The sequence below is a fragment of the Micromys minutus genome (assembly GCF_963924665.1).
Source record: "Micromys minutus genome assembly, chromosome: 19".
Taxonomy (NCBI): domain Eukaryota; kingdom Metazoa; phylum Chordata; class Mammalia; order Rodentia; family Muridae; genus Micromys; species Micromys minutus.
In genome coordinates, this window is record NC_137954.1 from 253,127 (window position 1) to 280,764 (window position 27,638).

Below are 27,638 nucleotides of genomic sequence, written 5' to 3' on the forward strand. Positions count from 1 at the left end.
AACCAACAAGAGAATTCCAATAATTTAGTTCAATGCTTATATTTAATTAGTAGAAGGTATTTAAGGAAGGGAGAAAAACAAAAGAAAGCTCTTCAGTTTTTTTGTTTTGTTTTGTTTTGTTTTGTTATTTAGTTAAATATTTTTTTGTATTACATTTCAAATTTGATCACCTTTCCAGGTTTCCACTCCAGAACCCCCTATTCCATCTGCTTCCTCCTGCTTCTGTGAGGATGCTCCCCCTCCCACCCACCCATTCCTACCTCACTGCACTAGCATTGCCCTACACTGCCTTTACGAGTTCAAGGTCCTCACATTGTATTGATGCCAGGCAATGCCATCCTCTGCTTCATATGCAGCTGGAGTTATGGGTCCCTCCATATGTACTCTTTCATTGGTGGTTTACACCCTGGGAGGTCTGGAGGAGTCAGGTTGGTTGATATTGTTGTTCTTCCTGTGGTGTTGCAAACCCCTTCAGCTCCTTCAATCCTTTCTCTAACTCCTCCATTGGGCTCCCTGTGCTCAGTCTATTGGTTGGCTGTGATCATCCTTCTCTGTTTTTGTTAGGCTTCAGTTTAACAGAACAAGCTGCATAGGGAACTTGCACAACTTTCTCACTTTAATAACTGTTCACTGGTGGCCTCCTTGTACACTTGATTTTACTCTTGATGATGCAGGGGTCATCAGATTCTTATGCCAGTGCAAAAGGAATACTTTACTTGCCTGTTAAGTATTTAGCCCTGATCATTATTATTCTTCCACAGTACTTCCTACTAATGTCTCTTACTAAGTTTTTGGGGGGTGGTATTAAATCACAGCTTGATGCCCTATTGTTAACATGAAGATCTTCATTGTGTGATTTTTACAAAGGCTGAAGAAATTACATTAACAATTGGCCAGGCATTTGACTTAGCATACAGGAAATTTCTAGAATCTGGAGGAAAAGATGTGGAAACAAGAAAACAGATTGCTGGAATGCAAAAAAGAGTGAGTAAGCTAAACTTCTTGTTTCACCTTTGTCCAATGTGTATGCTGGGAAGTTTACATGTCATTAAACATTAATTGTCCCTCACAAGGCTTTCACCATATTCCTATAGTTATTCTTCTTGGATCCTCTGCATAGTCTTTAATTGTTTTAAATTGAATTCCCACAAGAACTTAGTGTTCTCATGTGACTTTTCTTCACTTCCTGATGCTTCTCATGGGGATCAGAGCAGCAGAGACAGCAGATGCTGGGTAAGTGGTTTCCCATGCAGATCGGATTCCTTTGTAATTCAGTTATGCCTTTTCTCCACTCTTCAGAGTCATCATGAACAACTTTGTCTTGTGGTTGTACTCCAAGATTATGGGTATAAATTGTACAGCTCAACAAGTAAATACAGCAATGAACATTAGAAACATAAAACTTACACACACAAGATTTTTTTTAATTTAATGTCTTTCCAATGACCTAGGATCTTCTGATATTTCCCTAGCTTTTTCAAATCATTTTCTTTCTTGTGTACAAGATAATGTTTGAATTTTAATAGAACAAAATGCTATTCACTAACATAGCTGAGATACATAATCTTTTGATTTTTAGATCCAAGATTTAGAAACAGAAAATATGGAACTTAAAAATAAAGTACAAGATTTAGAAAACCGGTTGAGAACAACTCAAGTATCCTCGGGTCCAGTAAGTACATTGAGGAAGTGTGTGGTGTTAAGATTTCAACAGCTGTTGATCATGAATACTTCACTAATTCAAATAAAATGTTTTGATCAATAACCAAACTAAATATGGGTAGAGATGAAGATCAGTCAGCAGGCTAATTTTTCATATTTAAATTCCATAGGTAGTTCAAAACAAAATTGTTTTCATTATATTCTTTTGTTACCTCATGTTTTATAAAATAATTTATATCTCACTTTGATCTTAAGGTTTAACATAATTTCTCCCTCTGTGGCAAACTCTGTCTTTTATTCCAGCTGGTTACTGTTTACTGGGGTTACCCACAATATCCATGCAATTTGGCCCTGCACTGCTGAGCTTCACTTTAAGAAATAGACTAAGAACAAGACCATGTATGTACTGGATACACTTGCTTTAGACATTTGAATGAAGCAAGTGTTATCCAGACATCACACAAGCACTTATCATGAAATTATTTGTGTTTGACCTGTTCCATTTTGAAATGCTTTCCTCAATTTCAGGAATGAAGTGATTTTGGCAAAAGGAATTATTTTTCAGAGAAGTACACTTTAAAGCTACATTATTTTTCTAGCAAAGATTTATTTAGAACTGGGCAGTTTTCCTGTTTAATAATCTGTACCACTAATAATCTTCATTAAGGAATGCATTTTATTTACACTAAATTTAACTTACACCACGGTTATGTTTGCTGAACTCAATTGTGAGTCAAATAAACTGTTGCAAGAATTTTGAGTATTTTCATCTATAATATACATAATTATATAGCTATAATTTTATAGACTAAATATCATAATGGCTTCCCAGTTCATTACCATGAAAAAGAATGCTTCAAACTAGCATGCCCTAGAAGTTTGTCATTTTTTTTCTTTTACTCCTGTTTTTTCATCCTCTGTGCTGAGAGAGTGAGTATGACCACTGAATGACAGCAATGATAACAGTCAGCTTCTCTAGCTGAGCAGAGAAAGGTTGGGGACACCTGAGTATAGACAATGTGCTCAATGGGCTTTGGAGCCTCCTAAGGTCTGAGCCTTCTATGGTCTGAGCCTTCTTAGTTTAATCTTTCTTATTTTTTTCTCTTCACTATATATTCCACTCAACGGCCTTGTGGAATTTTGTTTGGGATTACTTGCTTCCTTCTTCTCAAGATACAGAACAATAATTCAAATTCATTCTGCTTTGACTCTAAAAATGCAAAATGCTGCACACACTCTTTTGAGCTATGATAAAAATGCCTAGAATAGTCCTGCTACAAAATACAAATTGTGAGAAAGGCTACTTTTCAAGGGAATTTTGAGTAGTTATTTCTAAAATTTAACAGGCTATGCTTTGGTTCAGCCTTTGAGTTTACAAAGGAATGAAATAAATGTGTTATCATTTGCATGCAAAAGTAAAGAATATTCACTATGTTTTCTTGGAGAACAGAAATCTAAAGCCTTACATTGAAAGAGAAGATTTGGGAGGATCAAACAAATGGATTGGGGACACATTCACAGAACTACTCCCTTTTTAGCAGATCTTGCAATTTATATTAAGGCAGACACTGTCCTGAACTAAGACTGGATGGAGTCAGTGCCGAGGTTATAAATGAACATGGTTACTATTTCATAACTTCAATTTGCTACTGCTATGAATAATAATGTTAATATTTGACATGCAAGATATCCGATATGCAACTGCCATGAAAAGGTAGTTTGACTGTTAAAAGGGTTGCAATCTACAGTTTGAGAACCACTATTGTAGATTGTGCAGTGGTTATTCTCACCATAATGAAATGATGTATGGAAAACAACATACAAAATATTTGATTCATTAAAGACAGTCAATTTAGAAATATTCTAGAATTCTAAAATTAAAAGATGGCATTAAAATATAAATTTATGACACTTCTGATCTATTTTGAAAATATTTTATAGCCTTTTGTTAACCTACTTTTATTTTTTATCTTTCAGTACATTTTTAATGAAAAGGAATTACATAATTTTCCCCTCTTTTTTCTCCCTTTATCCTCTCCCAGATACCCTTACTTCAGTACTTTTATGAACACCTAGTGGCTCCTATGCCCCTACTCTCAAAATGATAGTCCATTTTTCATTGACTGTTATTTATTTAAATTATATGTGTATATGCTTTTACAATTATATAAATACAAGCTACTGAGTCCATTTTCATGTTTCTGTGTGTATAGTTTGAGGGCTTGTTCTTTTAGGGATTATTAATAAATATCTTTGCTTTTCATTTTTTGTTTTATTTACTCAGCAGTGATAATAAGCTGGCATAATCCTAAATGCAGCTACATTTACTTTACCACTGTACAAACAATTTCCCACATTTCTTATAGTAAAATCAAAAAGTTTATGTTATGTAAACTATTTATTATGAAGTATAGTCATGTTCAGGAATACCCTTTCTTTTTCTCTTTCTTTCTTTCTTTCTTTTTTTTTAAAGAGATCTGGTGTGTTTCAAACTATTGAATTGAAAAAAATGACAGATGTGTAATAATGAAAATATGAATTGCAATGTATACATCTTTTATTTAATGACATAATTTCTTAGGTTAACCAATTATTGTTAAGTTAGAAATAGGCTACATCTGTTCTTTCTTCTGAAACTTTAAAGTTACTTTCAAGTACACGCTAAGAAAGAATACCATTCTGAATTCCCACAGAATGTTCTGGAATTGAAATTCTGGACACTGCACATTTTTTTTTTTTGTTTTGAACTGAGGAATACAAAACAGAATGCTTTCAAAATGATTAAACTTGCTAGCAGTTTGATTAAAGAAATAGAGTCAATGGTCCATAAAGTAACTAAGAAAATACTGGAATTGATTAAGAATCCCATTATCCACATATCATGGTATATGTGAATTTTATGTACACAATTAAATGGTCATTGGATGCTAAATGAATATTCATTGTGTTCATGCTAAATGGGGCAACCCCCTGCCCCAAACAAATTGCCTCACCACTGACCATGCCAACACAGAATGTTCATAGCCCTAATTCCACTCTGTTAGCTAAGTCACAGGTTCTTTTTATGTTCAGTGAAATAAACATTGATATTATCCATTATATGTATCTCCTTATCACATCAAGGTTGTTGAAGCCTTATGTTGGTTTCAGAAATTGGTCCTTATGCTAACGTATCATTAGATACACTGAGAAATTTTTGTTTCTTAACTCCATGTTTTTTTCCCCTGTGTTCTCGTGGTTTGGCAATAGATGAGAGGCTGGGTTTTCTGCCATTTGGTAATAATCATCTAGGAAAAATCTGATTTCTATTTATTATGTTCACATGGCAATTTTGCATATACTTATATTTGAAAAGATCATTTATTCTGCCCTCTAGCCTCATGAACACCTTCAGAAATTTGTTCCTTTATAAAATTTGGGCACACCAAGTTATGTTTCTCCTCTTGATTCTTATGTCTAGACACTTGCATTTTAATTTCACTAGCTCCACAAGCTTTCAAACAAATCAAGGTATTGCCAGAAAGTTAAATGAATAAAAAAAAAAAAAAACAAATTGTAGTTTGGAAGAATACCTCCTATCACAGGGTAAAACAAATATCTCTCTTTCAGTATTAGATAAAATTCTACTTTTACATAATCAACTGTGCAGCCACTGACTAGATTTCATAAGACAATTACAAACTAAAATCTGTATTTTGTTGCAGGTAAACAAGCCTGATTATTTATCTTTCTTTAGTGCTTTCTCAACTGCTTTTGAATTCAAGTTAGGCAAGAGCACATTATGACAACTCAATTACACAACAAACTAAATGTGAGTCTCTAAACAAAGGCATGAAGTTTAAACATGAACATTAGTAAGAAATATTTGCTGCCCACAGGAAATTCTTACCAGTTCTTGGCTACACATTCATCATTGCTAGCCAGTACAGAGATGATCCAGGAACTAACCCTATAGAATAGGAAGGAGGCAAAGACAGAATGACCCCCCCACAAAGTCACGGGAAGTTTGATATGCAGTATACAGACACTCTCTACCCATACACCCATTTACAATTTGCCCATTGTTTATGACCTGTAATTGCTATAAGGTTCTTGATAATTTCCTTTCCATTTTGAGTGTTCTACCATATTGAACTTCCTACTTTCGAGATGAGTAGGGGAGTTGGAGTAACACTTTTGGATTTTGGCTATGCATCAGAGCTTGCAGAAGTGTTCATCCTGTAAATCTATGTGAATTACTTCTGTGATAATATAAACACATCACCATTGCTATTAGTTATATTGACAAAGTCCCAAAAATTACTAAAATGCATAGTAGCACTAGAAAACTCTACAATCACTAACTACTCACCAGAACCTCTCTTATGTCCATGACTGTAAATCTTACTAAACCCACCATCCTAAATCACCAAGACCTCAAAACACATCACGAACTTTCTCAGTTTCTTCTCTCCTATTTTCCTCTGGAGTCCTGGTGGCTCCAATATCCTGTTTAAAACTATGAGACTTCATACAGAAATCTAACTTCAGATATTTAGATTTTATACTTGTACTCTTGTAATTTTCACAAAACATCCTTTCCAAATAACCTTCTTGTATATTCGTCATTCCCTTCAAGCCTCTTTTCTTCTGCTTATCATGTTTCTCTTTCTATTGACCTTTTACAGCTGCCACACAGAATCTCTGGTCATGTGCCACAGGTGTTTTAGAGATGCTCATTCTCTTTCTCTGGAGCAATAGTGATGCTCTATTTTCTTGTTGAAATATGTTTTCCACTTTCCACACTCTCATCCACTCTCTTGACCCCAGACTGTCAGTAGGACCATTTTCTAAAAGTGGCCTGCTCAGACAAGTCAATGAGAGCAGCATTCATAGACCTCATATAACTTATAAAGAAGAAAACTCTAGTATCCATTCCCTACTACAAAAGAATTCTTATAAAATGTGTCCTTTATGTGATACTAAATGTTTAGCTGTGACTTGAGTCAGGATAGAAATATGCCTGCCTTGGTCATCACACTATTTTCTATCTTCATTACAGGCCGGTGGTATGACAGTGACATCTCCTTCCACTGACATCTTTGACATGATTCCATTTTCTCCAATATCACCCCAGTCTCCAACATCTGCTCTCAATGGCACAGAGCTACCCCCCATACCTAGCAGATCTGCAGATATCAGTAAGAACTCTAAATATATTACTATGTGTGTGATATTTGGCTGTATTTTCAATCTTTCATATTTTGTAGAAATAAAATAACAAGCTAACAGCTTTAATTACTGAAGTATTATGATTTATATAGGTTTCAAATGTGATTATATTTATTGTTTTATAATTGAGAAAGAATACTAAGCACATCTCTATTTGCAAGTTGAACATTGTATGAACAGTAGGCTTTTAGTATAAAGCTACTTGCCACATGAAATTGTTCAACTGTGCATTTGTGTTTATTTAATATCTTAACTTTGTTAAAATAACTAGTCATAATGGAGTTATTTGTTATGTATTTACTAGAGTAGTTTAGATAGCCCTGTTATGTAAAGAGTAAAAATTTTATAATTTTTCTGTGTATAATATTATGTAAAGGGTTTGTCTTTTTTTTTTTATTATGTTCTTGTCAAGGGCTGAAGGGTTTGTGTTTGATGTACTATATATCTAAAAATATTTTTAGATGTATTTTTTTACATATCTATAAAAATCATTAAAATCTCTCCTGAAATACAGAAAGCATTCAAAAGATATTTATTGTCTGGGCCTGACTGGGTGTTTTAGTCAGGGTTTCTATTCCTGCACAAACATCATGACTAAGAAAAAGGTTGGAGAAGAAAAGGTTTGTTCTGTTTACATTTCCACTTTGCTGTTCATCATCAAAGGAAATAAAGACTGGAACACAGGCAGATCAGGAAGCAGTTGCTGATTCAGAGACCATGGACGGATGTTACTTACTATCTTGCTTCCTCTGGCTTGCTCAGCTTGCTTTCTTTTATAACTCAGGACTACCAGCCCAAGGATGGTACCACCCACAATAGACCCTTGATCACTAATTGAAAAAATGCCTTACAGCTTGATCTCATGGAGGCATTTCCTCAAAGAAGGATCTTTTCTCTGTGATAACTCCAGTGTGTGTCAAGTTGACACACAAATCCAGTCAGTACATTGACCCCTTGTCAACTTGATTCGCAAGCACATCAATATTAAGCATTAACCCTTACTTTCTATAAATGTCAGCCCACTAGAATTTTTCAAAATACCAACTCAGAATGGGAATATATAATGAATGGGATTTTTCTTTCCATTTGAACGCAAACCCCATAACATTCAAAGCAAAAACTAGATATTCTGGTTTCCTTTTTCTTTTTTTTTTTTTTTTTTTTTTTTCTGGTTTGCTTTTTATTGCTATGATAAACACCATGACCAAAACGCACCTTGTGGAGGAAGTGGATTATTTCAGGGGAAGTCAGGACAGGAGCTCAAGGCAGGAACAATGCAGAGATCACATATGGAGGAACAGTGCTCACTGACTTCTTCCTGGCTCTTACTCTTTAACAACCTAAATCCATTTATTCACAGTGGACTGGACCTTCTTAAATCAATTACCAATCAGGAACATGCCAAGGCATGCCCACATGTTAGAATGAAAGAAGAAGTCTCACAAAATTGAGAGTACTTTTTTCTAGATGTGTCAAGCCAATAACCAAGATTCATCATCATAAATAACTGATGTTATTTCAAAGAATTATCTGTCTCACAAACAAAATATTAAAGTGAATACTAATACACAGAGTAGGTGAAAGAATTCGTGATATCTAAATATATAGATAATCCCGACTTTCAATCAAAAACACAGGCAGTTGATATACCATACAAGAACATAGATCAATGTCATTGGCTGGGTACATGGAAAAAAATGCTCAAAATCAGTATTCCTTAGATTAAAAATGTAGCAATGCCAAAATGTGATTTTATGTCATATGAATGACAGTAATACATAATGATATTATATATTAGATAATATAATATAACAAAGATATTAGAGAGAAGGGATCCTTGTACATATAAAAAGACTAGGAGAATAAACTAGTATGGATAATATAGGGAAAAAAGTATGGAGATTTATAAAAAACAAAAACAAAGTACAACCATGCAAACCAACTATTGGAATACCTGCTATGTATTGAAAGGAAGTGATCATGTAGCAGACTGTACCAAACTTAATGTTTAATTAGCTATTTTGTCAAGAAGTAGAACAAAACTAAGTTTTTGTTTGTTTGTTTGCTTGGTTGGTTGGCTGGTTAGTATTGCTTGTATTGTTATTGTTGTTTTTTTTTTTTTTTTGGCTAGTGGCTCTTGCAATGTTTCTGTCCACTGTTCTACAATGTTCTCTGAGCCTTGGGTGTGAAAGTAAGAGTGTCTTATATATGTATTCACTAGGGACTGAACTCCAAAACTCTGTGGTGTGAAGTAGTTTTCTGTTGTAAAGAGTTTTCACGCCTAGAAAAATGTTCTGCTAGTGAAGTCTTGGCTATAAGAGGAAACTCTACAATTATGAAATTTCAAAACCAGCATAAATCCTAACAGCAATCTATAAGCATTTATTCTTAAACACACAGATAAATATAGCCGTGACCCCATCAATGAAACTTTGGTACTTCTTTGGTGTCAGAAACAATGCTTATATCCAAGTGTTTGTAGGGTGCTATTTAAAGTGAATGTAGGAAGCTGTTTAAAGTATGTATAAAGGCTGAATAGATTTTTTTCAAAATAAATTTTGGGATTATCATATATTTATATAATTTTCTCTTTGCTTTCTTCCCCCAACCTTCTATATACTCCTTCTTGCTGTTGTTTAAACTCATGACTTTATTAATTATTGTTACATGTATATGTGTGTTCATGTTCACAGACATGTGTATTCCTAAATACAAACCTCCCAGTGCCTATAATGTTATATATGTTTACGACTTACCATTTGTTACTGGATTACCAATTGCTGTCCTCTTCCTTCAGGATGTTAAAATAAAAGCTGCTTCTTACATTTGAGGACTCCCATTAAAAACTTAGTTTAGTGTGATACATAAAATTACATCATTTCATGCTGCTCAATACACACTGTTTTGCTTTTTCTTAAAAGCAAGATTCAATTTTTATGAACTACAAGTAAAGAGCTAACTTACAAATTCTGCATGCTTCTTTACATTTCCATTGTGAGATAGCAACAAATGGAATTAAAGAAATCTCATATGGTATTTTATTAATGTTAATACATTCTACAATAAAATCAGTGTTGTAATATGTCAATTATTAAATAAAAGTGATGTTGTTGTTAAGAAGTTACATTAAAGACACAGAAAATTCTCTAGAAAGCAACTCATCATGGCCACAGACATTTTTCTATTTTGGTTTTGTTGAGATAGGTTCTTACTCCATAATCAAATCTGGCTTTGAACATTTTAGAACTGCCCCCACTCACAGGGAATGTATTACAGATATGACCATTATTCAGGAACAAAGAATTTTTTATTAATTTTTTGTTAGATAATCTCTGTATTTACATTTGAAATGTAATTTCCCCACCCAGCTCTAATCTCCCCTCCCCCTCCACTTGCCTTCATGAAGTTGCACTCCCTCATAATCACCCTCATCTCCCCATTGCCTTGGCATTCCCCTACATTGGGAAAAACATACCCTCCCTGAACCAGAGGTCTATTCTCAAATTGTTGTCAGACACTGCTATCTTCAGCTACATGTGCAACTGTAGCAAAAGGTCTCAATGTGTGCTCAATTGTTGGTATATTGTTGTGGAGGGTTTGGTTAGTTGATAACGGTGTTCTTCCCATGAGGTTGAAACTGCTTTCAGCTCCTTCAGTCCTTTCTTTAGCACCTTCATTGGGGTCCCCGGGTTCAGTCTGATGGTTAGCATGCTCAGCTGTATCTGTATGAATCTGGCTAAGACCCAGAGGAGGCATCTCTATCTGGTTCCTGCAAATAAGTACTTGTTGGCATCAGCAATAGTGCTTGGGTTTGGTGACTGTCTATGGGATGGATGGATCCCCAAGTGAGTTAGTCTCTGAATGATCTTTTCTTCAATCTCTCTTCTTCCATTTGACTTGTATATCCTCCCAGGAATGTTTTGTTCTCCCTTCTAAGAAGGGCTGAGGCATCCTCATTTTGGCCTTGCTTCTTTTTGGGCATCATAATGTCTGTAAATTGTTCCTTGGGTATTCAAAGCTTTTGGGGGCTAGTATCTGCTTATTAGTGAGTGCATACCACATGTGTTCTTTTGTAACTGGGTTACCTCAGTCAAGATGATAGTCTCTAGTTCCATCCATTTGCCCAGGAATTTCATGGAGTCATTGTTTCTAATAGCTGAGTAGTTCTCCATTGTGTAAATGTACCACACTTTCTGTATCCATTCCTCTGTTGAAGGACTTCTGGGTTCTTTTAAGCTTCTGGCTATTATAAATAAGGCTGCTATAAACATCGTGGAGCATGTGTCCTTGTTATATATTGGAGCATCTTTGGGATATATGTCCAGGAGTGGAATAGCTGGGATTTCAGGTAGTTCTATGTCCAGTTTTCTTAAGAACTGCCAAACTGATTTCCAGAGTGGTTGTACCAGCTTACAACCCCCCAACAGTGTTCCTTTCTCCACATCCTCGCCAGTATCTGCTGTCATCTGAGTTTTTGATCTTAGCCATTCTGACAAGTATGAGGTGGAATCTCTGGGTTGTTTTTATTTTTATTTCCCTGATGACTAAGGATATTTAGCATTTCTTTAGGTACTTCTCAGCCATTTGGTATTGCTCAGTTGAAAATTCTTTGTTTAAGTCAACCTTATTTTTTAATTGGATTTTTTTGATTCTTTAGAGTCTAATTTCTTGGGTTCTTTGTATATATTGGCTATTAGCCCTTTATCAGATATAGGATTGATAAAGATCCTTTCCAAATATGTTGGCTGCCTTGTTGTCTTCTTGATAGTGTCCTTAGCGTTACAGAAACTTTGCAATATCATCAGGTCCCATTTGTCAATTCTTGATCTTAGAGCATAGGCCATTGGGGTTCTGTTCTGGAATTTATCCCCTGTGCCTATGTGTTCTAAGCTCCTCCCCACTTTCTCTTCTAATAGTTTCAGTGTACCAGGTTTTATGTAGAGGTTTTTGGTCCAACTGGACTTGAGCTTTGTACAAGGAGATAGGAAAAGATTGATTTGCATTTTCCTGCATGCTGATTGCCAGTTGAGCCAATACCATTTGATGAAGAGGTTGCCCTTTTCCATTGAATGTTTTTAGCTCCTTTGTCAAAGATCAAGTGACCATAGGTGTGTGGCTTCATTTTTGATTTATTTACTTGCCTATCTCTGTACAAATAAATACCATGCAGTTTTAATTACAATTGCTTTGTAATATAGCTTAAGGTCAGAGATGGTTATGGTGATTCCCCCGGAAATTCTTTTATTGTTGAAAATAGGTGTTGGTATCCTAGGTTTTTTATTTTTTCAGATGAATTTGCAAATTGCTCTTTCCAACTCTGTGAAGAATCAAGTTAAAATTTTAATGGCGATTGCATTGAATCTGCAGATTGCCTTAGTCAAGATGGCCAATTTTACAATGTTGTTTCTCCAATCCATGAGCATGGGAGGTCTCTCCATCGTTAGAGAGCTTCTTCAACTTCTTTTTTCAGAGATTTGAAGTTCTTGTCACATAGATCTTTCACTTGCTTAGTTAGGGTCATACCAAGGTGACCTATTGTATGTGACTGTTGTCATTATTTCATATTGTATGTGATTATTGTGAATAGTGTCTTTTCCCTAATTTCTTTCTCAGCATGTTTATCCTTTGAGTAGAGGAAGGCAACTGATTTGTTTGGGTTAATTTTATATCCAGCCACTTTGCTGAAGTTGTTTATCAGCTGTAGGAGTTTTCTGGTGGAATTTTAAGTTTTCTAGGGTGACTTAAGTATACTATCTATCATATCATCAGCAAATAGTGATATTTCGACTTCTTTCTAATTTGTATCCCTTTGACTTCCTTTTGTTGTCTAATTGCTCTAGCCAGAACTTCCAGTAGTATATTGAATAAATAGAGGAAGAGTGGACAGCCTTGTCTAGTCACTGATTTTATTGAGATTGCTTCAAGTTTCTTACTATTTAGTTTGATGTTGGCTACTGGCTTGCTGTATATTGCTTTTACTATGTTTAAGTATGAGCCTTTGATTCCTGATCTTTCCAAGACTTTTAACATGAAGAGGTATTAAATTTTGTCAAATGCTTTCTCATCATGTAGTGAGATTATTTATGTGGTTTTTTTTTGAATTTCTTTATATGGTGGATTAAAATGATGGATTTCCATTTGTTGAACCATTCTTGCATCCCTGGGATGAAGCCTACAAATCATGATTAAAGATTGTTTCAATGTGTTTTTGGATTTAGTTTTCAAGAATTTTATTTATTATTTTTGCATCGATGTTCAAAAGAGTAATTGGTCTAAAGTTATGTTTTTTTTCATAGGAGTTTTGGGTGGTTTAGGTATAAGCATAAATGTGGCTTCATAGAAGGACTTGGGCAGTTTCCTTTTGTTTCTATTTTGTGGAATAGTTTGGAGACTATTGGTATTAGATCTTATATGAAGTCCTGATAGAGTTCTGTACTGAACCCATCTGGTCCTGAGCTCTTTTTGCTTCGGAGGCTTTTGATGACTGCTTCTACTTCTTTAGGGGTTATTGGCCTATTTAAATGGTTTACCTGATCCTGATTTAACTTTGGTACCTGGTATCTGATTAGAAATTTGTTCCTTTCCTCTAGGTTTTCCAGTTTTGTTGAGTATAGGCTTTTGTAGTAGGATGTGATGATTTCTTGAATTTCTCCAAATTCTGTTGTTATGTCTTCCCTTCCATTTCTGATTTTGTTGATTTGGATACTCTCTCTGTGACCGCTAGATAGTCTGGCTAAGGGTTTATCAATCTTGTTGATTTTCTCAAAGTTCCAGCTCCTGGTTTTGTTGATCTTTGTATAGTTCTTTTTGTTTCTACTTGGTTGACTTATGCTCTGAGTTTGATTATTTTCTGCCATCTTCTTGGGTGTATCTACTTTTTTGTTGTTGTTTTTGTTTAGAGCTTTCAGTTTTGCTGTCAAGCTGATAGTGTATGCTCTCTCCAGTTTCTTTTTGGAAGTACTGAGAGCTATGAGTTTTTTCTTTTAGAAGTGCTTTCATAACATCCCGTAAGTTTGGGTATGTTGTGCTTTAATTTTCATTAAATTCTAAAAAACCCTTAATTTTTATTTATTTCTTCCTTAACCATGTTATCATTGAGTAGCACATTGTTCACCTTCCATGTGTATATGGGCTTTGGGGTTTTGTTGTTGTTGTTGTTGTTATTAAAGACCAGCCTTAGTCCATGGTGATATGATAGGATGCATGGGTGTATTTCAATCTTCTTATATCCTTAGGTTTAGTCTTCTCATTGTGTCCTGGATATCCTGGATGTTTGGGTTTGAAGCTTTTTGGTTTTTGCATTTTTCTGATTGTTGTGTCAGTGTAATATCTGCATGACACTGCCTTGCCCAAGTCCTTTCTAACCTCTGGGTAGTCTTTCTAGCTTCTCTTCCAATTTTTTTTTCTAATTTTGAGGGATGATATATAGATATCTCATTTGTGGATGAGCACTTCAACAACATTTATTCTCTACATTTCAATCAGTTGTGAGTTTCTGTTGCATTAAATATTAAAAGAATGGCTTAATCTTTTATCAGGCCCCACAGTCTCACTCTGTGAGCACCGCTTTAGTGAGGAGCCCAGCATACACTATGTGGTTCACACACCATTTGGTGCTCCAGGCAGCCTCTAAGAACTCAGGTGGGGTTCCCTCTACTGCTTTGTTGCTTCAGTCCTGGGTGTATATGACCACCTGGTGTATTGTTTTTACTCACTTCCCCTTGGTATGTTGTTGCCAAGCCTTAGCACACACATCCAAACCTGTGGTGGGCTTTATGCACTCTGCCACTATACCCTTTGAACTTAAGTAGTCACATCAAAGAACACACCAAACTACTCTAATCCAATAGTTATAACATAATTTGCCAACCTAGATAAGTCAAATGATCTTGAACAATTCTATTCCTTATAAAACATTCATAGCAACCTTATTTATGAAGAGATATGCTAAGAGAAACATACTCATCTGCCTTCATCTTTATTCCTCCCATAATCTTCTCTCCCCAAAACTGCCTCCTGCCTTCTTTTCCATTCCTAGACCTTTTTCTGCCTATCTATCTATCTAATATCCAATTATGTATCACCTTAACATAAACCCCTAAGTTTCTGTATTAAACACCATATGTTGTACAAGGAAACTTCTTTGATGACATCTGAAAATTACACTAATTTGCAGACCTAGAAGGCAGTTTAGTATTAAGTCACTTTGGTAAAATTATAGTAGTTTCAATTTGGGGCTTGTGATCTCTTCAACCATGGGGTTTTGGTCAAATTAACAGAACCAGATATGTTTTTTCTTCCTGTGGACCAGTCCTTAAATTCAATTTGAAACAGTTGGTCACTATCATTACCTTTATTACACTATTGGATACATTACTGTATCTTACCACAGCAGTTATTATCATAGTTCAGAGGATTCACAAGTGGATAAGAATGTTAGCAATCCATCTTTCTCTTAGTAGCCAAGTCTAAATAGTAGCCGTGGTACTGTGAAAGCTAGCCAACTTGAATAAAGCTATTTTTCTATGCCATATGACCCAAGTGTGTAGTGTCTTCAGCAATGAAATTTTTATATAAAGGTTTTATTATCAAACAAGAATGTTAGAGTTTTGGTTTGAATAGTACTGGTCTCCATAGACTACTCTCTGAATGCTAGGCCCATAGGAAGCATTCCTAGTAATAGCCTATTAGGAGGTAAAACCTTGTTGAAGTAGGTGTAGTTTTGTTGAGAGTGTGTCACAATGGAGGCAGGCTTTGAGATATTCTGTGTTGAATCTATGCCCAGTGTGGCACACAGTCACTTTCTACAGTCTGTAGAAAAAGATGTAGAACTCTGAGTTACCTCTCCAGAACCTTATTAGCCTGTATATCTTCCATGATGATAGTGGACTAAACCTTTAAACTGTAAGCCAGCACCAATTAGATGTTTTTCTTTGTAAGAGTTGTCATGTTCATGGTGTCATTTCACAAAAATAAAACTCTAACCAAGACAGATGTTGATATCAAGAACTTAGGTATCACTGTGAATAGACATGACTACATTTTTGTTTGGAAGCATTTGGAGATTTAATTTTGAATTAGAAAAGCAGTTGGATGCTTTAAATAAGACTTAATAGGCTATCCTAATAGAAGCATGGAAGATAATGGTGCTAAATTGATTTGAACTGTGGATGCCTGACTCAAGAGGCTTCAGAAGAGGAGAAGAATGTTAATATGAGGCCTAGAGACTATTCCTGTAATATTTTAGTGAAGAATCTGGCTGCTCTCTGTCCTTGTCTGAAACCTTCACCTCAAGCTAAATTGAAGAGTTCTGAACTTGGGTTGGCTGAAAAAATTTTGATCATCTTAGTATTGATTCTGTCATGTGGTTACTACTATTCACTCTTATGAAGTTCTAATGATAATGAGAAAGCTGTTCAAAGAGAAATAAAAACTATATAGTTTAAGAAGAAAGGGGGCATTATAAATTGGGATGGGTCTAAATCCTGTGTTCAAGGAGATAAACATTAAAGAAAAGCCTCATACTAAATGCAATAAAAGGAGTGGTGAACTCAGGGCAAGACTCCACCCAGCTAAGCATGCAACTTGTCAAAAGAAATGAAAGAAGCAGTTAGAGCCATGTGTGGTAGGTAGTTCACACCTTTAATTTTAGTACTTCAGAGACAAAGGCAGGCAGATAGCAGAGTTCAAGGCCAGTCTGGTCTACAGAGCAAGTTCCCAAACAGCCAATCTTAGGCAGTAAAGGAAACCATCACTCACACACACACGAGAGAGAGAGAGAGAGAGAGAGAGAGAGAGAGAGAGAGAGAGAGAGAGAGAGAGAGAGACTGATGAAGATGTTATTGAATAAGGGGGCTATGTTCTAGCCCCAGCAAGCAACAGAGCAAAAGAACTTGAGAACTTGGTAGCTTTGACCATATGGTTTTGGTTTTAGAGTCAAGGATGAAGAAAGGTGTTTTGGATTCTCCCTCCATGACTAAGGAAAGCCCCTGACACTAGGCATGTGTAAGGGGTGTTCCTTCATGAAGGTCTAGGGAAGCCATTGCATACACCCATGAAGGTGAATCCTGAAGAACCTTGGAGACCTAAGATATTGGAACTACCAGAATCATTGGCTACCAAGAAGAGCTGTTAACACTAAGTGGAACCAGCTTAATAGAAAGAATTATGTTGTAGTCAATAAATCTAAATCAGTTGGAGGTCTGAAGAGCACTTTGACATCCGACATGGAGATGTGGAGTTTGATGTTTGCCTCATTGGGTTTTGGTCTTTAGTATTTTCACACTTTGCTACATTTCTTATCTTTTGGAATATTAATGTGTATCCATCCGTGCCAATATATGTTGAAAGCATGTGATCTGCTTTTTTTATTTTATCTTATAGGAGATTACAGTTAAGAGATTACATGAGACTGAGAAAAGACTTTGGACTTTTTTATTAGAAGTTTTTTATTGGATATTCTTTGCATTTACATTTCAGACTTTGGATTTTTAAACAAGGTTGAGACTGATAGAAATTATGGGGATTTTCAGAGTTGGACTGAATACATTTCTACATTATGCTGTGCCTACAAGTTTTGGGCGTCAAGGAGTACAAAGTGCTGGTTTGTTCTCACTGAATTATTGGCCTATAGGAAATGACACTATTAAGGGGTTAGTGTCACTGTGGGGAAGACTTTGAAGTCTCCATATTCAAGCTATCTCCATTGTGGCAAACAGTCACTTTCTACTGGCTATAGATCAAGATTTAGCACTCTCAGCTACTTCTCCAGCACTGTGTCTGCTTTCATACCACCATGCTTCTCACCGTGATGATAATAGATTAAACCTCTAAAGTGTAAGCCAGCCCTATTTTTTGTTTGTTTTGTTTTTTGTTCTCATAAGAGTTATCTTGGTCATGGTGTCTATTCACAGCAATAAAACCCTAACTAAGTTGTAACAGTGGCTACTCTTCTTTTTGGAGGGATAGGAGGTAACTACTGGACACCCCTGGCAAACTTCTAGTGTAGATATTCCTCATTTCATGTTGAATTTTATATTGGCAACATTTGGCACCTGTCAACTTTATCCTGTGTTGCATAACTGAAATTAAACTTGTTTATATGAACACAGAAACACACACACGAAGTTTATAAAATAATACGTATGTTTCAACATGACTTTTTCATGCATCATTATGGTTAATTATGCCTCCTCCAACCCTTTTCTCTGTCTTACTCTCCCACTCCTCTTTCTCCCTAAATTTCCTTCTGTATTTTCTCTTTTATATCACCTATGTTCACCATTATTCCTCTCCTTTAAGACCTTTACTTTCTTCACCAATAAGCCATTTCTAGTTTTTTAGTTGTTCCAGGTATTTCACGGTAAACATACACATATAAATATTTGACACCAATACTCACATATGAATAAGAATATACAACACTATTTTATGGTAATACCATCCAAAATGTGACTGAATCCATCTTGCCAGAGAATTTTTAATATCACAAAACATGTTTTTCTTACTTGGCCCAAGAATATGCAGAACAAATTTTAAGTGTCAGTAGCTCAATTGATCCTGTAAATACTTATATTAATATAATAATTAAATTTATACTTTATATTATACTCCTGATTTTGTTCTATTGCAACTAATATTTCATCTTATTTCTTACTAACTATTTTATTCTTTACAGAACGGGACCTTTTTGGAGCTGAACCTTTTGATCCATTTAACTGTGGAGCAGGGGACTTCCCTCCTGATGTTCAGTCCAAACTAGATGAGATGCAGGTGACTACTTTAACAGATTTTTTTTTTTATTTCTTACAATCTGGAACAACAACAACAAAATGTTTATACCAAAACTCTATCCTTTGTTGTTATAAAGGTTTGCTTAAAGTGGTTAGACCAAAAATAACTACACTTAGTCCTTAAAACACACATGCTAAGGACTGTGTCTTTTTTTTTCTTTGAATGAATTAATATTCAATGGAAAGAAGATGGATGGTTATTTTTAATACAGATGACATAATTATATCTTTTTAAATTACAGAACGTAAAAATCATTGCAATGAAATTGTGATGCTTTTGTCTCTGTCTTAATAGTTCTGAACTTCTAAATTGTAAAGAGATTGGATGAGGAAAATCTTTGTTAAAACTAACATTTTTTTTTTTTTTTGAGAAGCATTATAACTTTGGTTCGTGACTTCTTGACTTTAGAGAAAGCAAACACCAGTGACAACTTCTTTAGGAAGTTGGCCAAGCTTCTTCTTCCTTTACATTTTTTCTTAAGTTGAAAGAAAGTGGGTTTTAAAGCATTATAGATTTTTCCATTGATGTAAAGATTATTAGACTTAGATTGGAATAATGGCTTCTTTATATTTTCCCTCTGTGTTTGAATAAAACAATTATGTATTATTTATATCAGAAATACTCATAACTGATAAAATGCAGTATGACCAAGTTACATGGAACTGACTGAGAAGAGATACTTTAGAAATTAATGTGAGGAGGTTGAGTTATTTCTGCTCATTTTCCTGATTAATTCACTTTCTCCTTGAGCTTCACTACCCCGGCATACCTACCCCCAAACCAAAGGATCTGTGATCTAAAGCTGGTGATCACACTTCTTTCCCCAAAACAATATAAATATCCTTTTACTCAGGTAAATGATATGATGCTGCATTTTTTAATTATTATGTACTTATCTTTTTTTGTTCTAGACTTAGTAATGTGATTGCATTTAAAAGGTTGAATTACTTAAAACATGTCTTGATGCTTTCAAAAATACATCAAAAATTCTGAAATTCAACAACTTGCTATTTCTGCAAAATTTTATTTTACTTTATTTAAATTTACTAAAATAATTATATTTTTAAAATATTCTGAAAAACATTACTGGTTACTGAGCTATATAATTTTGTATAATTAATAATCATCATGCCATCTACATAATTCACAAAAAATGTTTAGTTAAAATAAAATATGGAGCATTTTCAGGTAAAACAAACACCAATCAATCAACCTCTGTCAAATTCAACACGCAGTATATCTAATAGAAGTGATCTCCCATCTGTACAGTTCAGTGACAGAAAACTTCACTTAAATAGTGACTGGTTAATGAGACATAATACTATGTCTCTTTGAATTAATTATTTTCTTTTGTTGTCATCTATGCTCACTTGAATGAACTATCTGGGACAATGCCTGTAAAGCAAGAGTTGGCAGCTGGAAAGAGTAATTGTTCTCAGGCTGATGCAGATTATGAAAAGTTTCCATGAAGACTTTTGGTTTTTAATAGTAAACTTAAGACTTGAACAGGTTTTAAAAGATAAGCCTTTACCTACAGACTTTTGAAGTCACCAAGTTTGAGTATTGTGGTAAAAACGTGATGTAGAAATGTAGTAATCAGGTAGTCTTAGGGTAGGATCCAATGCTTTTGATTCTCAGGTTTCTAATACATTTCTTAATGTCTTCTTTACCTTGCTTTCATGGTGGGTAGCGCCAAAGATGGTTGGTATCTCATTTCATAATTTAAAGAACAAACTTTTTAAAAGCTAAAATATTTGTATTTGCATGTTTCACTTAATAACTATTTAAACAAGTTTCATATGGTTGTATGCTATTAGTTCAATGTGTTTAAAGAGATTTCATAGCCCAGATTTTCAGGTTAATATTTCAATTATTGTCAGTATTTCACTGTTTCATTTATAGTCTACAATGATCCTAATTAATCTTATATACATGCATGTGTACTCTATCTTTGCATATTGTATAAAATACCAATACAGTATAATAAGCTAAGTAAATGTCATATAGTATATAACATTAGTTGTAAACTTTGCTAAATATTTAGTTTTCTTTTTTATTTTAGAGTATTAAAACTAAACTTTTACTAAGAATTTCAGTATTGACTTTGAAATTTCAGGAATGCCTCATTCATGTAAGAATTAAAGCAGAAATGTTTCAAATAGTTAAGTAATATATTTTTTAAAATTAATCATATAGTTATTTTATGTGACATAATTTAAACTGCAAGGTACATGTCTTTGTCAGATAAAGGAATAGAATTGTATTTATAGCTGTGAGTATATTTTATGATTGCAATAATGAAATAGAAGATGAGAAGAATAACTCAGCTGGCAAAGTGATTGCCATGCTAACATGAGAACCGTAGTCTCAGAACCCACATAAAAAATCCAGGGTAATCCCATCACTAGAAAACAGACACAGATGTTTTCTGGGACATATTAGTTAGACAATGTAGCCTAATTGAGAAGTTTGACTTAATGACATGGAAGACATTTCTAAAAAACATAACAGCCAAACTTGATCTCTGGTATCCACAAACATGCCCATGCGTGTGGATGTACACATATTTACAATACATATACCTGTGCACACATGAGTATACAAATCATTCACATACATAAACACATGTACAAATATGCACACAGGCATAAAACACTACAATATGTTTTCAAACAATTACAAATCAAAACAGGATGAAAGAATTTTACACAAATATCAAGTCAATTGTTTAAGAATTTGGGAGGCTATGGATATATAAATGAAATGTAAGCAGTATCTCCAGGTCAATGTCTCAAGGAAGTTGATTGCATTCCTGGGGAATGATGTCCATAATTGGTCTCTATCTTCCATATGCATCTATATACATGTGTGTGCAAACCTATGCACACACATGCACCTACATGCATGTGTCTAATTAAAGGAGTAGACAAATGATTGGGAGACTAAACACTCATTCCATGAATAATAAGCCTCAGAGAAAGAGCCACAATTGTTTAGCCCATGTGTGAATGAACTCTATGTAATCAAAGTAGACATGCAAGAATTTTTTAAAATCTAAGGGCCATTTTTAACTAACAGACAATTATTTTTTTAAATAAACAGTATGAGTAAATTTGTTAAGAAGCATGATGTCTAAATGCTTGCTAGATCAAGGATAGATTATAACTTAGCATCTCCATGGGAAGTCATACTACTTTGATACTAAACTTGATACTAATATTTGCACTTACATTTTCTATACTATTTAAAACATGAACAAATAATTATAAACATTTTAAATATTTACACATGAAATTATACTGTTGGCCTTGTTTATGATTGTAAAGTAATGGAAATGGATTGATACTATAAAGATTAGTACTGTATTGTAATCAGAATGAATTTGACGAGAAATTTATAGTAGAAGGTTTTGTTAGACAACAGAAAAGAAAATTATAGGTAATATAATTTTAAAACTAAAAATAGTAGCAAAAATGATTGAAAAAGAAAAACAACAGCAGCACTGGTGGGCAGCGTTCAGATGGTGCAATGGTCCATGATACTACATCCTGTTTGGAGTAGAGCACTCTTCTTGCAAAAGTATTTTACACCAGATGAGGACTGTTGTAGCCAGAAGGAAAATGTGAATGTTATCAGGCTTCTATGAACCCTCACTCAGAATATCTGGATAAGTAACTTAGGAGTGAAAACTATTTACTCTTGCATAGGACCTGAATTCAATTTCCAACATTGACACAAATGGCTCATCTACAAATCAAAAATGGTAGTAATTAATTATACTAAAAGGAAATAATGAAAATGTCTACTATAAAAGAAATGAATGTCTTAAGACTATATCATGTCTTAAATTGCTATTTTTTTATTTCTCATGCACATTCATCTCCCATACTTAAGACAGAAAAATGTCCCATAGTGTAAAAGAACTCACAGAGTTTTATCTGTGTAAAGTTTTGATAAGGTAAAATTTGATTTACTTTAAATATAAATATTATAAATTTGTTTATAGATTCTTTTGCTTATTGATCATTCTTTTGTCATTAATGTCTACACTTTAACAATTTTATTCTACTTTGCAGGAGGGGTTCAAAATGGGACTAACTCTTGAAGGAACAGTATTTGGTCTCGACCCATTAGACAGCAGGTGCTGACGTCACAAATGAATGATCCAAACATGCTTAATTTGTTTATAAACATGTATGTCAGTTATTATTTTAAGACAACTATTATACTTGTGCCAATATATTTTTGAATATCTAAATGTTTTTAGATCTGTGGAAGTAACAATCTCCTCACTTTTACTGTTGATTTATCTTTCATTTTAAACAGAAGTTAGTATAATGTATATTGGATTTTTATATGGGTGAACTTATAATTGGAAGACAAGTTTTCTAAATGTCTGCCTTGTTTGAATTTTAAATTATCATTAACTTGACATTTATGCTCACACTCCAGGATATTTGTTCATTATTTTTGTCCTCAAAAAGCCATACCTTGATATCCTCTAAATATCTGAAGAGACAGGCCCATATACATGTTGCATCTGACACCAATAAACAGGCTACTAGTGATTGGCTGTATAACATTTTGTGAATAAAAAGTTTACCTCATTATGAAAATCTAAAGTTTAGCTATTATGCTACCTACTTATTAAACTCTATCTGGTAAAATAAGAATCTAGGTTTTAGCAGTATTCACATAAAATATATTTAGAATATTAGTAAATATGAAATAATGCTAGTCATTTAAGTTATATGATATAATGTTTAATTTGTCTCAAAAGTAACAATTGAGAAAAAATTGCTTCATTGTAAAACTTAAAATTTCATTTCTAATGTGCTGTCATATTAGTGGAACACTTGGCTAGCATCTGCTCCAGTATTTTAAGAAATGAAGTTTTAAATTTCTCTAGATGTAATGCCTATTGCCTGTTTTTATGCTGCCATATATTTTCTGCAGTTATCATGTAATGTGATATTTCTTACACCAATCTTATGAATCAATGTTTTCATACATCTAAAATTCAGTGGGGTATTTTTTTTAAATCTAAGAAATTTTAACAATTTTAATTTTATTTGCACTGTTAAAGTCAGAATTTAATTTTTCACAAAATTCTCATCAGGTCCATTTTGACTATGAGCAGTAAAACTTCCCAGCATTCAATCTGATGTACTGATATACCTGCCCTTTGAAAATATATGCTTCCAAAGTATTTGCTCATGATGTAAAATAATACCAGTGCAGAAAAAATTATTGTCAAAAATTTAAATTTGATTTATCACAGAGAAGGAAAATAAAGTAATGAAAATCTGGGCTTAGTTTGTGGGAATTTTATCAAAACTTAGTAGATGTGTTACTCCTAGAGTATTATGGAAGTGTTAAAGGTACCTTTTCATTAGGAGCAGAGTTGAAATCAAATGTGCTTATGCAATTTTATGTTTGAATGATTATGCTCTAATACATACATGAGCTTTCCTGCTTATGTTCTGTTATACCTACTAAGTTAAACTTTAATTAGTAGGTAATGTGTGTTTCATCAGGAAGTCTTTGTAGTTCTTGATTCTCAGCTAGTATTTTGGAATTTGTATAATGAGGATGTTTAGAAGCCATCTTTATGTCTTTTTTTAAACAGATAGAATTTGTATTTTTATTGTACCTTTAAAAGCTTTATGTAATAGGTATTATATTTAGCAAACATTTAGTATCAATTTTAACACAGTATAATACTAAGATGATATTTGCACATTTATATGTTACTTACTAGTTTTTAATGATGACCTGTACTGTTACTGGCATGGTCAAATACATAAAATTGGTCACTAATACGAACATTTACTTCACCAGTAAATTTTTATGAAGACACGATTGAAAATTTAATTTTTATGTAAACTCAATGATACATTTGATTTTTCTGAGAATAAAAGATTTTAAATAAATTAAACTGTATAATAAGCTCATTTATTAATCTATAAATGTGTTCTAAGGCTACATAATTTTTTATTCACAAGTTGGAGCTGGAAAGAGAGAGAGGGAGAGTTTAACTTGTATCTTTTTTTCCCTCAGCCCACACATGTCTCAGTTTCATGAGTAAATCTCACTCAGTTGTACAAATATGGATCTGGTGCTGATGATGGGAACGGTCATAGTTTGGTTTCTTTTAGCAGAAGCATCTGATGCAATAGTAATATAATGATCACGTTTCAAAATTGATTGTTCCTTTAGAGTGTTTAGGCTGACTGTCTTCTAAGTGAGCTTTATAATAGGACTGTCACATATTGTACCATCCGGAAGAATTTTGATACTCTCCCAAACATAGTTTAAACATGTGGGTCTCATATACACTCCTTTGAAAACCGATTATGCACCAATTTATTCAATAAAATCCATATATCATTACTTTATCTTACTTACATATGTAATGTAGGTGAGAATATATTTAGGTAATTTGTTAATATATATTAAGCTGTCAGAATGCTTAAGTTCAAAAGAAAGTGTGTATATATATACACATTTCATTTATTAACTCATATACATATATGTGAGTTAATAAATGAGAAGTAATATATTTATCAAAATATCACATAAACCACTAACTACCCTGGGATTATAGACAATAAAATATGCTTAAATATGGTTACCTTGAGCTGGCTACTTATGTCAGGTACTCATAAAAGGTTTATCAGGACAGGACACTAAAGATTTTCCTTATTTATTTTTAGATCTTGCAGTAGATTTGAATTTTTTATATGAAAACTTGGGCCTGAAACTGACTCTTAAGTAAAGACACTTTCCACCTAGTTTGATAACCTCAGTTAAATATCTCTATGGGATAGCCAATTTTAAGCTGTGCTCTGACCTTCTCAAGTATGCTATCCACAAGTGCCTACTCCTGTGCTCACAGACAGATACACACAAAAATTTAAAGTTCATTGTTAAAATATAAAAAATTCTTTAATCATATTATGCAATTCATACTGAAGTAGATAGATATTCTGACAATTTTATGATGTTGCATTTCTAAATGCTGCTATATATTTATTACTTTTTGTTATTCCCATAACTGAAACAAATATTAGCTATTTTTCTGTGCTAGTATTTCCATTTATAGTTTCAACTTCATTATTTACTCAAGATTTTAGATGTAAGCCTCTGTTAAGTTACTCGCAGGGTCTTGGACTGATTTTAAATTTTGACAATCTGAGACTCTACCTAAACTACCCACTATGTAAGCACTTAGTGAGCTACTAATGTGGTAATGGCTGTCATTGGTCTCCATCCTCATGTGTTCTGTGTAGTGTCTTCATCCTAAATAATTCAAGACAAGCCTTTGAAGAATTTGTTTTAGAAAACCCTTATAGTATATTTAAATAGCTCATAATCATAGATAATTTTTATCATATGGTATTATATAGATACTGGTATGGAATTTCTATGCACAGAATCACTTTGAATTCAACTACAGTAAAAATCTTTTACTTAAGCAAATACACACTACTGTCTAAATTCCTTGTAGCCTTCTATTTCTAGACTTTCAAGTGAATTTTTATGAACTATGGATGCTACTTTCATACTAGGCTGCTGCCATTCTCCTAAATAACTTTTTTATATTGATTATTTCTATATTGATTTATATTTATATTTATTTTTTAGATATTATACTATGATTACATCACTTCCACCTTTCTTTTGTCTCCCTCCAAACAATTTTGTATACCCTGCTTCGCTATCATTCAAATTTATAACCTAATTTTCACTAATTTTTGTTACACACATGTATGTATATATTTCTAACCACACTCTGCTGTCTGTATGATATTACTTATGCCTGTGCTTTCATGCCTGACCATTTACTATTGGGTAGACAATTTATGTGCTCTTCCCTTGGAAAGACTATTTCTCCCACTCTCAGAATACTTTATTTAGTTGCTCATAGCTCTTCATATAAGTAACACTTTTTAAAGTAACAGTTAACTATTATATAGATAACCCACTAAATATGGATGAAGGATAGTTGCCTTGCCATTTCTTTAACTTCTTTGCTGGAAAGCACAGCAATCCTTCTATAAGTACTCAGTATAAGGCTTAATGATTTTGTAACATGTTATTGCTGATAGTATAGACTCAAATTTCTTCTGCATAGTTATAAAAACTCATGCCTTCTAGATGAATATTAGAAAAAAAAAGCATTTTTTACTTTACAGCATGCCTTCCCCACTTATCTACAATGTCTCCCTAGCAGGCTTGCCTTAAAGTCAGAGAGAGTCAAACCCCTCTGCATCTGCCTATAGAAAGCTTGTATCAACAGCTGCCATGGAATTACAGGTTAAGGAACTCTGACCTAGATTCAGATTCGGAATACTCAAAGGTGAATGTTACATAAATATTCAGATTTGCTGTACTCAAACAACTTAATTTGTTGAGAGTGTATATCAAATATTGATAGTTTATACCTCAAAATTTAAGTTAGGATTAGTGGGTTTTTTTTTTTTTTTTTGCATTGTAGATACATGTTTCTTCATCAGATATAATCTCTTTTAAAGTTATTTATCTTTCCTTAAAGTTTCACTGTTCTCTTCACAAGCAATTTCATGAAAACAAGCTGCAGTCATTCCCAGTTGACTACACCCTTCCCTCAGTCTGGCAAGGTTTTTGTGTTCTACTCTCTTCCAAAGGTCACTTGTTCTCATTGAAATTGTTGTCTGAATGGCCTGGAGGCATTCCAGGTTCTGATTCTTTCTTGGAAAGAAAGCAAAGACAGATGTTTGCCACTTGGCTACACTTTGGGAGGAAAAAAATGTAAAAGACTGTTAGGGATGAATCTTCTAAGAGCTGAAAGGACATAATTCTAGACCTGTATACAATCTGCTGTTTTTCATTGTTCTCTATTTTGCTTTGCCTACACTTTGGAAGCCAATTTTTTACTCTCAGCATCTCTTAATATTTAAAAGTTACTGAATAATATGGAATGTGTACAG

The 27,638-nt window shown here is 33.7% G+C and overlaps 1 protein-coding gene across 3 annotated transcripts in view; it reads left to right on the forward strand.

Annotated features, from left to right (window-relative positions):
- Positions 1-24,549, forward strand: part of GULP1 (GULP PTB domain containing engulfment adaptor 1) — a 235,266-nt gene extending 210,717 nt beyond the window's left edge. For all 3 annotated transcript variants that reach the window (XM_080933399.1, XM_080933400.1, XM_080933401.1), the window contains 5 exons: positions 868-984; positions 1,580-1,672; positions 6,704-6,842; positions 18,551-18,645; positions 22,743-24,549. In XM_080933399.1, the coding sequence (XP_080789525.1) occupies positions 868-984; positions 1,580-1,672; positions 6,704-6,842; positions 18,551-18,645; positions 22,743-22,814 (516 nt within the window). In that variant the 3' untranslated portion in view covers positions 22,815-24,549. The remainder of the gene's footprint in view (positions 1-867; positions 985-1,579; positions 1,673-6,703; positions 6,843-18,550; positions 18,646-22,742) is intronic.
- The last annotated feature ends 3,089 nt before the right edge of the window (positions 24,550-27,638 follow it).